The 13,223-nt window shown below is 39.9% G+C and overlaps 1 protein-coding gene across 2 annotated transcripts in view; it reads right to left on the minus strand.

Annotated features, from left to right (window-relative positions):
• LOC128698077 (FUN14 domain-containing protein 1) overlaps positions 1-13,223 on the minus strand; it is a 90,842-nt gene that overhangs the window by 39,722 nt on the left and 37,897 nt on the right. For both annotated transcript variants that reach the window (XM_053790169.2, XM_053790170.2), the window contains exons 2-4: positions 11,436-11,644; positions 9,789-9,891; positions 9,547-9,642 (exon numbers count right to left, since the gene is read on the minus strand). In XM_053790169.2, coding sequence (XP_053646144.1) covers positions 9,547-9,642; positions 9,789-9,891; positions 11,436-11,644 — 408 coding nt within the window. The remainder of the gene's footprint in view (positions 1-9,546; positions 9,643-9,788; positions 9,892-11,435; positions 11,645-13,223) is intronic.

Genomic DNA, 13,223 nt, shown 5'->3' on the forward strand with positions numbered 1-13,223 from the left:
ATGCTACAATTTGGTGTATTGAGTATTTAGCCTAGGGTGATTAAGTGGCTTTTGAGAAGAGTCGAACTAATTTTCAGACCGGGTTACTTTAGTATTTTCTGGTAATGAACTCCAAATTTTGGGGCCCTTTAAGTGCATAGAGTTTTTACAGTGTGATATGGACATGGGGTATATCAAAAAGAGATCTGTGTCTTGTGTTATGGTCATATGGTGAGGAGAAGTTTGAGTGGAGGGTTTATATTTGTGTGTACGTATTGTTCAATGTATGTAGTAGGCACATGAATGAGTATGGATGTTCTTTATGGTGAGCAGATTTAGACTTGAATATTGGTGGAGTATGCTGTCAGGAGTGCGAATTTATCATCATTCTAACTGCAGCCTTTTGCTGTGTTATTAGTGGTCTTAGGTGATTTAATGTTGTTGATCCCCATGCACAAATTCCATATGTGAGATGTAGATGAGTGAATGATACAGTGTAAGGAGAGCTGATTGTAGAACATAGTACTGTATCTGATAGTATGCCTACTTGTTGTGTTGTGTGTGTCTGGAATTTGAGGCTACTGTTAAGGTGGATTCCTAGGAATTTTCCCTCTGCGAGTCTTGTGATGAGCGACTCTTTTAGCTTTATGTTAAAGTGGAACATTTACAGCTCTGTTTCCAAACTGAATGAAATGGGTTTTGTCAGTATTCAGGGTAAGTTTATTAGTCATCATCCAGGCAGATGTTTTCTGCAATTCGGCATTGACAGTGCTGGCGAACATGACTGGGTTTGAGTGGGAGAAGACAAATGTAGTGTCATCTGCAAATAATATGGGTTTGAGTAGCTGTGATGCATTCGGTAGGTCATTGATGTAGATGAGAAAGAGGAGTGGTCCAAGGACACTTCTCTGTGGGACTCCTACTGTGATTGGTTGAGTGGAAGAGTTTGCACCATTTTTGTACACATATTGGCTTGGAGGTGTACACATATTGGCTTGGAGGTAGTAGGTTGGTAGACAGCAACCACCCAGGGAAGTACTACCGTCCTGCCAGATGACTGTGAAACAGAAACCTGTAACTGTTTTGCATGATGGTAGGATTGCTGGTTTCTTTTTCTGTCTCATAAACATGCTAGATAACAGGGATATCTTGCTACTCCTACTTACACTTTGGTCACACTTCACAGACACGCACATGCATATATATATACATACAGTGGACCCCCGCATACCGTTGGCATCACAATGTTAAATCCGCATACCGCTACATTTTATCGCCAAGATTTTGCCTCGCATACCGCTAAAAAACCCGCTCAACGCTGTTCGTCCGAGACGCGTCTAATGTGCGCCCTTAGCCAGCCTCACATGTTCCGCCGGTGGCATTGTTTACCAGCCAGCCTCTGCGGTAACATCCAAGCATACAATCGGAACATTTCGTATTATTACAGTGTTTCTGGTGATTTTATCTGCAAAATAAGTGACCATGGGCCCCAAGAAAGCTTCTAGTGCCAACCCTACAGGAATAAGGGTGAGAATTACTATAGAGATGAAGAAAGAGATCATTGATAAGTATGAAAGTGGAGTGCGTGTCTCCGAGCTGGCCAGGTTGTATAGTAAACCCCAATCAACCATCGCTACTATTGTGGGCAACAAAAAGGCAATCAAGGAAGCTGTTCTTGCCAAAGGTTTAACTGTGTTTTCGAAACAGAGATCGCAAGTGATGGAAGATGTTGAGAGACTGTTATTGGTGTGGATAAATGAGAAACAGATAGCAGGAGATAGCATCTCTCAAGTGATCATAAGTGAAAAGGCTAGGAAGTTGCATGAGGATTTAATTAAAAAATGCCTGCAACTAGTGATGATGTGAGTGAATTTAAGGCCAGCAAAGGTTGGTTTCAGAGATTTAAGAGGCGTAGTGGCATACATAGTGTGATAAGGCATGGTGAGGCTGCCAGTTTGGACCACAAAGCAGCTGAAAAATATGTGCAGGAATTCAAGGAGTACATAGAAACTGAAGGACCGAAACCTGAACAAGTGTTTAATTGTGATGAAACAGGCCTGTTTTGGAAGAAAATGCCAAGCAGGACCTACATTACTCAGGAGGAAAAGGCACTCCCAGGACATAAGCCTATGAAAGACAGGCTTACTCTGTTGATGTGTTCCAATGCTACTGGTGATTGCAAAGTGAAGCCTTTATTAGTGTATCACTCTGAAACTCCCAGACCGTTCAGGCAAAAGAATGTCCTCAAGGAAAATTTGTGTGTGCTGTGGAGGGCAAACAGTAAGGCATGGGTCACTAGGGACTTTTTCTATGACTGGTTACACCATGCATTTGCCCCCAATGTGAAAGATTACCTAACTGAAAAGAAATTAGAACTTAAGTGCCTCCTGGTGTTAGACAATGCCCCTGGTCATCCTACAGACGTGGCAGAGCGACTTTATGGGGACGTGAAATTCATTAAGGTGAAGTTTTTGCCTCCTAATACCACTCCTCTCCTGCAGCCCATGGACCAGCAGGTTATTGCAAACTTCAAAAAACTGTACACAAAAGCTCTGTTTGAAAGGTGCTTTGTAGTGACCTCAGAAACTCAACTGACTCTAAGAGAGTTTTGGAGAGATCACTTTAATATCCTCAATTGTGTAAACCTTATAGGTAAGGCTTGGGAGGGAGTGACTAAGAGGACCTTGAACTCTGCTTGGAAGAAACTGGCCAGAATGTGTAGACCAAAGGGATTTTGAAGGGTTTCAGGCTAACCCTGAGAATCCTATGCCAGTTGAGGCATCCATTATGGCATTGGGAAAGTCCTTGGGGTTGGAGGTTAGTGGGGATGATGTGGAAGAGTTGGTGGAGGAGGACAATGAAGAACTAACCACTGATGAGCTGATAGATCAACTTCAACAGCAAGAGGCCAGACTTGAGGAAACTGGTTCGAAGGAGGGGAGAGAGAAATTGAAGAAATTGCCTACTACAAAGATTAAGGAAATCTGTGCAAAGTGGCTTGAAGTGCAAACCTTCATGGATGAAAATCACCCTCACACAGCTACTGCAAGCTGTGCTGGTGACTATTACACTGACAATGTTGTGAACCACTTTAGGGAAGTCATAAAGGAACGAGAGGTACAGGCCACTATGGACAGATATGTTGTGCGACAGAACTCCAGTGACTCTGAAGCTGGTCCTAGTGGCATTAAAAGAAGAAGGGAAGTAACCCCAGAAAAGGACTTGACACCTCATGTCTTAATGGAAGGGGATTCCCCTTCTAAACACTAACACTCTCTCCTCCTCTCCCATCAATCATCACCAGATCTTCAATAAAAGTAAGTGTCATGTAATTGTGCATGCCTTTTTCAGTTTGTGTGTATTAAAATTAATATTTCATGAGGTAAAAATTTTTTTTTTCATACTTTGGGGTGTCTTGCACGGATTAATTTGATTTCCATTATTTCTTATGGGGAAAATTCATTCGCATAACGATAATTTTGCATAACAATGAGCTCTCTTGCACGGATTAATATCGCTATGCGGGGGTCCACTGTACATCTAGGTTTTTCTCCTTTTTCTAACTAGCTCTTGTTCTTCTTTATTTCTTCTATTGTCCATGGGGAAGTGGAAAAGAATCTTTCCTCCGTAAGCCATGCGTGTCGTATGAGGCGACTAAAATGCCGGGAGCAATGGGCTAGTAACCCCTTCTCCTGTAGACATTTACTAAAAAAAGAGAAAAACTTTATAAAACTGGGATGCTTGAATGTGCGTGGATGTAGTGCGGATGACAAGAAACAGATGATTGCTGATGTTATGAATGAAAAGAAGTTGGATGTCCTGGCCCTAAGCGAAACAAAGCTGAAGGGGGTAGGGGAGTTTCGGTGGGGGGAAATAAATGGGATTAAATCTGGAGTATCTGAGAGAGTTAGAGCAAAGGGTAGCAGTAATGTTGAAGGATCAGTTATGGAAGGAGAAAAGAGAATATGAATGTGTAAATTCAAGAATTATGTGGATTAAAGTAAAGGTTGGATGCGAAAAGTGGGTCATAGGTGTGTATCCACCTGGAGAAGAGAGGAATGTAGAGAGAGAGAGAGAGAGAAAGATTTTGGGAGATGTTAAGTGAATGTATAGGAGCCTTTGAACCAAGTGAGAGAGTAATTGTGTTAGGGGACCTGAATGCTAAAATAGGAGAAACTTTTAGAGAGGGTGTGGTAGGTAAGTTTGGGGTGCCAGGTGTAAATGAAAATGGGAGCCCTTTGATTGAACTTTGTATAGAAAGGGGTTTAGTTATAGGTAATACATATTTTAAGAAAAAGAGGATAAATAAGTATACAAGATATGATGTAGGGCAAAATGACAGTAATTTGTTGGATTATGTATTGGTAGATAAAAGACTGTTGAGTAGACTTCAGGATGTACATGTTTATAGAGGGGCCACAGATATATCAGATCACTTTCTAGTTGTAGCTACACCGAGAGTAAAAGGTAGATGGGATACAAGGAGAATAGAAGCATCAGGGAAGAGAGAGGTGAAGGTTTATAAACTAAAAGAGGAGGCAGTTAGGGTAAGATATAAAGAGCTATTGGAGGATAGATGGGCTAATGAGAGCATAGGCAATGGGGTCGAAGAGGTATGGGGTAGGTTTAAAAATGCAGTGTTAGAGTGTTCAGCAGAAGTTTGTGGTTACAGGAAAGTGGGTGCGGGAGGGAAGAGGAGCGATTGGTGGAATGATGATGTAAAGAGAGTAGTAAGGGAGAAAAAGTTAGCATATGAGAAGTTTTTACAAAGTAGAAGTGATGCAAGGAGGGAAGAGTACAGTGGACCCTCGACTAACACTATTAATCCGTTCCTGAGAGCTCATCGTTAGTCAAAATAATCATTAGTCAAGTTAATTTTCCCCATAAGAAACAATGGAAATCAAATTAATCCGTGCAAGACACCCAAAAGTATTGAAAAAACTAAATTTTTAACACAGGAAATATTAATTTTAATACACACAAACTGAAGAAGACATGCACAGTTACATGACACTTACCTTTATTGAAGATCTGGTGATGATTGATGGGATGGGAAGAGGGGAGTGTGTTGATGGTCTTTTTGTTTAGAAGGGGAATCCCCTTCCATTAGGACTTGAGGTGGCAAGTCCTTTTTCGGGGTTACTTCCCTTCTTTTAATGCCACTAGGACCAGCTTGAGAGTCACTGGACCTCTGTCGCACAACATATCTGCCCATAGAGGCCTGTACCTCCCGTTCCTTTATGACATTCCTAACGTGTTTCACAACATTGTCAGTGTCACCATTAAACACTTGTTCAGGTTTCAGTCCTTCACTGTCTATGTACTCCTTGAATTCCTGCACATATTTTTCAGCTGCTTTTTGGTCCAAACTGGCAGCCTCACCATGCCTTATCACACTATGTATGCCACTACGATAATTAAATCTCTCACACCAACTTTTGCTGGCCTTAAATTCACTCACATCACCACTAGTTGCTGGCATTTTTCTAATTAAATCGTCATGCAACTTCCTAGCCTTTTCACATATGATCGCTTGAGAGATGCTATCTCCTGCTATCTGTTTTTCGTTTATCCATACCAATAACAGTCTCTCAACATCTTCTATCACTTGCGATCTCAGTTTCAAAAAAATAGTTGCACCTTTGGCAAGAACAGCTTCCTTGATTGCCGTTTTCTTGGCCACAATAGTAGCGATGGTTGATTGGGGTTTTGTGTACAGCCTGGCCAGCTCGGAGACATGCACTCCACTTTCATACTTAGCAATGATCTCTTTCTTCATATCCATAGTAATTCTCACCCTTTTTGCTGCAGGGTTGGCACTAGAAGCTTTCTTGGGGCCCATGGTGACTTATTTTGCAGGTGCAATCACTAAAAAGGCTGTGATAAAATGAAATGTTCCGATTGTATGCTTGGAAGCGACTGCGGTGGCTGGCTGGCTGGCTTGTAAACACTGGCCAGAAGTGGACGCGTCTCAGACGGAAGGAATAGTGTTGGTCGAGTTTTTTTTAGAGCTAATCGAGGCAAAATTTTTGCGATAAAATGTATCGCTAGTCAGATTTATCGTTAATCGATGCCATCGCTGGTCGAGGGTCCACTGTATATGGAGAAAAAGAGAGAGGTTAAGAGAGTGGTGAAGCAATGTAAAAAGAGAGCAAATGAGAGAGTGGGTGAGATTTTATCAACATATTTTGTTGAAAATAAGAAAAAGTTTTGGAGTGAGATTAACATATAAGGAAGCCTAGATTTATCAGTTAAAATTAGGAGAGGAGAGTTATTAAATGGAGAGTTAGAGGTATTGGGAAGATGGAGGGAATATTTTGAGGAATTGTTAAATGTTGATGAAGACAGGGAAGCTGTGATTTCGTGTATAGGGCAAGGAGGAATAACATCTTGTAGGAGTGAGGAAGAGCCAGTTGTGAGTGTGGGAGAAGTTCGTGAGGCAGTAGGTAAAATGAAAGGGGGTAAGGCAGCCGGGATTGATGGGATAAAGATAGAAATGTTAAGAGCAGGTGGGGATATAGTTTTGGAGTGGTTGGTGCAATTATTTAATAAATGTATGGAAGAGGGTAAGGTACCTAGGGATTGGCAGAGAGCATGCATAGTTCCTTTGTATAAAGGCAAAGGGGACAAAAGAGAGTGCAAAAATTATAGGGGGATAAGTCTGTTGAGTATACCTGGTAAAGTGTATGGTAGAGTTATTATTGAAAGAATTAAGAGTAAGACGGAGAATAGGATAGCAGATGAACAAGGAGGCTTTAGGAAAGGTAGGGGGTGTGTGGACCAGGTGTTTACAGTGAAATATATAAGTGAACAGTATTTAGATAAGGCTAAAGAGGTCTTTGTGGCATTTATGGATTTGGAAAAGGCATGTGACAGGGTGGATAGGGGGGCAATGTGGCAAATGTTGCAGGTGTATGGTGTAGGAGGTAGGTTACTGAAAGCAGTGAAGAGTTTTTACGAGGATAGTGAGGCTCAAGTTAGAGTATGTAGGAAAGAGGGAAATTATTTCCCAGTAAAAGTAGGCCTTAGACAAGGATGTGTGATGTCACCGTGGTTGTTTAATATATTTATAGATGGGGTTGTAAGAGAAGTAAATGCGAGGGTCTTGGCAAGAGGCGTGGAGTTAAAAGATAAAGAATCACACACAAAGTGGGAGTTGTCACAGTTGCTCTTTGCTGATGACACTGTGCTCTTGGGAGATTCTGAAAAGAAGTTGCAGAGATTGGTGGATGAATTTGGTAGGGTGTGCAAAAGAAGAAAATCAAAAGTGAATACAGGAAAGAGTAAGGTTATGAGGATAACAAAAAGATTAGGTGATGAAAGATTGGATATCAGATTGGAGGGAGAGAGTATGGAGAGATGAATGTATTCAGATATTTGGGAGTGGACGTGTCAGCGGATGGGTCTATGAAAGATGAGGTGAATCATAGAATTGATGAGGGGAAAAGGGTGAGTGGTGCACTTAGGAGTCTGTGGAGACAAAGAAATTTGTCCTTGGAGGCAAAAAGGGGAATGTATGAGAGTATAGTTTTACCAACGCTCTTATATGGGTGTGAAGCATGGGTGATGAATGTTGCAGCGAGGAGAAGGCTGGAGGCAGTGGAGATGCCATGTCTGAGGGCAATGTGTGGTGTGAATATAATGCAGAAAATTCGTAGTTTGGAAGTTAGGAGGAGGTGCGGGATTACCAAAACTGTTGTCCAGAGGGCTGAGGAAGGGTTGTTGAGGTGGTTCGGACATGTAGAGAGAATGGAGCGAAACAGAGTGACTTCGAGAGTGTATCAGTCTGTAGTGGAAGGAAGGCGGGGTAGGGGTCGGCCTAGAAAAGATTGGAGGGAGGGGGTAAAGGAGGTTTTGTGTGCGAGGGGCTTGGACTTCCAGCAGGCATGCGTGAGCGTGTTTGATAGGAGTGAATGGAGACAAATGGTTCTATGGTTTTTAATACTTGACGTGCTGTTGGAGTGTGAGCAAAGTAACATTTATGAAGGGGTTCAGGGAAACCGGCAGGCCGGACTCGAGTCCTGGAGATGGGAAGTACAGTGCCTGCACTCTGAAGGTGTGTTAATGTTGCAGTTTAAAAACTGTAGTGTAAAGCACCCTTCTGGCAAGACAGTGATGGAGTGAATGATGGTGAAAGTTTTTCTTTTTCGGGCCACCCTGCCTTGGTGAGAATCGGCCAATGTGATAATAAAAATAATATAAATATTGGCTTCTGTTACTAAGGTATGACTTTAGGTAGTTGAGGTAGTGGCCTCTTGAAGATTTTAGAGAGCAGTGGTAAGTTAGATTTTGGTCTATAGTTATTCAAGTCAGCTTAGTCACCTCCTTTGTAGATCGGGGTGACCCTTGCTATTTTGAGAATTGCTGGGAAGGTGGAGGATTCAATGGATTTGTTAAAGTATTGCAATAAATGGTGACAACACTTGAGAAGCCTTTTTGTACATTAATGTCAGCAAGTTGTTTATGTCTCCTGCCTTGTTTTTAAGGATATTGATGATGAGTGAGACTTCTGTTGGATTGGTAGGAGCTAGGAATAGTGTATTTGGGTAGGTGCCCATGAGGTAGTCTGATGGACGGGTGCTTGAGCTTGGGATTTTGCTCGCTAGGTTCTTTCCTATAGTGGAGAAGAAAACATTGAGTGTTTGCTGTTTCAGATGGTGGGAGTAGGGGTTCGTCTCATTTTGTTAATTTGATTGTTTTGTTTTTTGGATATCTATTTAGTCCCTAGAATTTTAGACAGTTTTCTAGGTCTTTTCCATATCACCTTAGATGTTATGCAACCTGTTTCCATATTTCAATTTTTTAGACTTTCTTATCAGGCTGGTAAGAGCTGATGAGTAACGTTTAGACTAGTCTCTAGTTATTTGACCCATTCTGTACTGTTTTTCACATTGGCGCTTTGTGTTAATGATATAAACCATGTACACTTCATTATCCTGACAACCAATAAATTATAACTAATTGCTTTCAATGATGTACAATTTGATGAAGTCAATCGCGATGCAGCAGGGCAAATGGGCATGAAATGGTCTGAAATTTTGCACAGAAGTTTGTTGTGACCATACAAATAGTGCCTGAAAAGCGCAGCTTGCATCTCTAAAATTTGTATTTTTTCAATGCTCCCAAGCTGGGCATATCTTAGTCCCAAACATTCCATATTACTGATGTTCTGGTGTACATGGCAAAGGTCGAATATGAAGAAAATATGTTAATGACCAATACGTATCAAATATATGATCATTTAAAAAAATCCTTAGGTGCATTTTACATTCTGATTACAGTATTTGATAATATGTATCCAAAACATTGATTTACAATAGACAAAATCATATGAAAGTTTGAAAGCTCATGCTACTCAGAGCAGCCCACTCTAGTCATTTAACCTGTATTTCCGTGTACAGTATTAAGAATAAAATTTAAAGTATTTCATTAACAGGTAGGGAAAACACTTATCTATCAAGCATTAAGCTACTTGTCGTGCAGACTACTACAAAAGAACAAAACATCATAAAGAAATGCTGAAACGAATGTGCAAAAATAAAAAATACATCAAGATTCTTAACAGACCTCATCTGTAGCTCCAGCATTCACAGTGGACTCTACCTCTTGCTTCAGCTTCTTAGCATTCTTCTCAAGTTCCCTGTTCACTTTATTCCAATCCACCTACAAAATGCATATTGTAGAGTATCATAAATATATATTTTAATGTCCATGAGGCTTATTTTGGTGTAAGCTTCAATAGTTAACTCTATACCAAAGTATGTATCACCTACGAATACATGAAATAAATAATATATAGTATACAGTACTTTTATATATCCTTTATGGGCAGCCAGTTGCATGATGAGAAGGCTTCCACCAACTACTGTTGCAGCAACTTTGCCCACCTTCATTGATAAGTATCCTACAACCCTGCAAGAGTACAACATGATGTAGTCCTTTCTTTTACTAGGAACTCAAAGCCTCTACATACCTACAATTTATTTTCCCACATGGGAACTGCCTTCTAATACATTACAACCTCAAAGAAAATCAATGTCAATACTATGGCTGGAAAAATAACTAACAAATTTAAGGTAAATATTTAGACAATGTTTTGGCATATTCTGGACCATTATCAAGTCTAGGACAATCCAAAAATGCCATCTCAAGATTTATCTCTAATTAATAGGTTAGCTTAAAATATTTCAACCACCTTTAACTACTGAGAAATGTTAGAAGGAAAGTGAAACAAAAAAAAAAACTGTTATATGGATATCAGGGGAAAAATGTTACAATGTGCCTACACAAATAAACAATAAGAAAAACTTTCGTTTTTCATTTTGGGCCACCCTGCCTTGGTGGAACACAGCTGGTTTGTAAAAAAAAAAAAAAAAACTTAATTGCAGACACAGGTGAGCAGACTATCACTATTACAGCAGCAATAATATAGTGGACTGATACACAGTAACCATCCAAAGAGGCACATTACAGGAGGGCCCTGCTTTACAGTGGTTCATTTTACTGCATTTTGCTAATGCAGCTATTTTCAATTATGCCCCTTCATTTATTTAGACTTCCTACTCACTATAAGTTAAAGACAAAAAATATTTTAAGGTAAGTAATGTGTCCTAGGTAGTAGGTTGGTAGACAGTAACCGCCCAGGGAGGTACTACCGTCCTGCCAAGCGAGTGTAAAACGAAATAAACATGCAAGATTTCAGGTACATCTTGCTACTTCTACTTACACTTAGGTCACACTACACATACATGTACAAGCATATATATACACACCCCTTTGAGTTTTCTTCTATTTTCTTTCTAGTTCTTGTTCTTGTTTATTTCCTCTTACCTCTATGGGGAAGTGGAACAGAATTCTTCCTCCGTAAGCCATGTGTGTTGTAAGAGGCGACTAAAATGCCAGGAGCAAGGGGCTAGTAACCCCTTCTCCTGTATATATTACTAAATGTAAAAGGAGAAACTTTCATTTATCCTTTTGGGCCACCCCGCCTCGGTGGGATACGGCCGGTGTGTTGAAAGAAGAAGTAGTGTGTGTACTGTATATGCATTTTTTAGGCCTATCTCTATTGATCACTTAATACATGATAGTGTAAACACATTATCAGGCTTTTATATGCATTTGAAAGGGAAAAGGCTACGTTTCACTTTAAAGTGATTTTAGCTTTACAGCAGTAGCCCAGAACCTAACTTCCTATATAAGCAGAGCCCTCCTGTACTATTACTCTCTCATACAAGTGAAATGGAAGCTGTTAAATAATTTGCACCTTGACAGGATTTGCTTCATGTATAAAATGACAAGGAAATCTTACAAGCTTCTGCTTACATTTGTTATACACTTTTCTCTAATTTAGTGTGTTTTTTAATGCAGTAGTTTTCATTCCTGCACCAGGACTAGGCCATAGGGGCACTAATCCCCAGAACCATTAACAGAGATAAACTTAGGTACACACAACTTACCATCCTGACAAACCACCAACAGCGACTTGCTTTGTGACAGGCTGCTGGGTCAAATCATGCATAAACTCTTGGAGCCACGACATCCCGTTACGAGCAGTTCCTCTTACATCAAGGACCTCAAACTCCTCCTCTTCGTTTGGCTTTTTCAGTTTAGCCTGGCCACTTCCTCCCATATCAAGTGTCAGATGCACAACAACCTGCTGTTGTGTCTGCAATAATGAAACCATGTACAATGCCCCTCAATATTAACCCTTTGACTGTTTTCGACGTATAAATACGTCTTACGAGCCAATGTTTCTGACGTATATATACTCAACAATTCTAGCGGCTTCAAATCAAGCAGGAGAAAGCTGGTAGGCCCACATGTGAGAGAATGGGTCTGTGTGGTCAGTGTGCACCACATAAAAAAAATCCTGCAGCACACATTGCGTAATGAGAAAAAAAAACTGATCGTTTTTTTGGAATAAAACGCCGACTTTGAGGTGTATTTTCGTATAGTATTTTTCGTTGTATTCGTGTTTTCATGGTCTTAGGTGTTAAAATGGAAAACATATTACAGAAATAGAGATGATTTTCATTACTTTGACGATGAAAACGACCTTGAAACTGAGCTCAAATTAGCGAAAATGTTCGAATTTTACCAATGTTCAGGAGTAAACAAATCACACTACACGTCCAATACACGTCAACTGGGGAGTCTAATATTCTTTCACTAGTGCACTGATATTATTTATATCATTTTTACAATAATGCAGTAGTCTGCATAACAGTAAACTTTGTATTTTTTTGTATGAATAAAAAATCAAAATAGAAAGCAATAATAATATAAGATGGGCCTAGAGATGTGACCAATGAACAGAGGATATGCTATTTTAGTGCCAAGAATGTCTACCTTGTTTATTCTGGACCCTATTTTGAAATTGGCATCTTTTTTAATTTGCGTGAAATTGGCCAAATTGTCAATTTCTGACCACTATATTGGGTAGTTCAAATTAGTAAATTGGTGGTTTCTTGTACTCAGCTGATAGATAAAATGGAGTTCTAAAGAAATAGCTATGAGTTTGGTCAACTGGAGCAACGAAATTGGCTAAAAACAGGGCTCAAAGTCGGCGAAATCGCCGATACACATATGTTGCCGATTCCGCTAACTTCGTGGGAGCGTAATTCCGTGAGTTTTCGACCATATTTCGAACTTTTGGTGTCATTACCATCGGGAAAAGATTCTCTATCATTTCATAAGAAAAAATAATTTTTTTTTTTCGAATATTTGGCGACATAGAATGACAGTTTCAGAAAGGGGCCTGAAACAGTCAAAGGGTTAAGGAATTCATAGTAATAATTTCGTTTTAAATTATGCTGCAGTGAGGAGGCAGTGAAGAGTATAGATGTGTTGGAGATCAATGTGGCATGAATATTATGCAGAGAATAAGGGGTCAAGAAATCAAATGATACAATGGCATGAAAGCAATGGAGGGGTTATCGGAATGGTTCAGACACCATGAAAGGCATGGAAGATAGGATAACTACGAGTGTATAACTTTGGAGAGTTTCCTAGGATGGTTGGTTCATAGAATGGAAGACAATGAAAAATGTCTACAGTGTTTATTTTGGGCTCTGTTTTTAAATTGGAATTTTTTAAATTGTGTAAAATTGGCTATATTACCAACTTCTGTGCACTTTATAGGATAGTTCTGATAGCTGTGCTCAAATAAAATGGAAAGCATGCTAGCAAAAGTTAAGAATTTCATCAAATGGAGCATTATTATTATAATTGAATACTAATAAGGC

This window comes from Cherax quadricarinatus, chromosome 58, assembly GCF_038502225.1.
Source record: "Cherax quadricarinatus isolate ZL_2023a chromosome 58, ASM3850222v1, whole genome shotgun sequence".
NCBI classification, from domain to species: Eukaryota; Metazoa; Arthropoda; class Malacostraca; order Decapoda; family Parastacidae; genus Cherax; species Cherax quadricarinatus.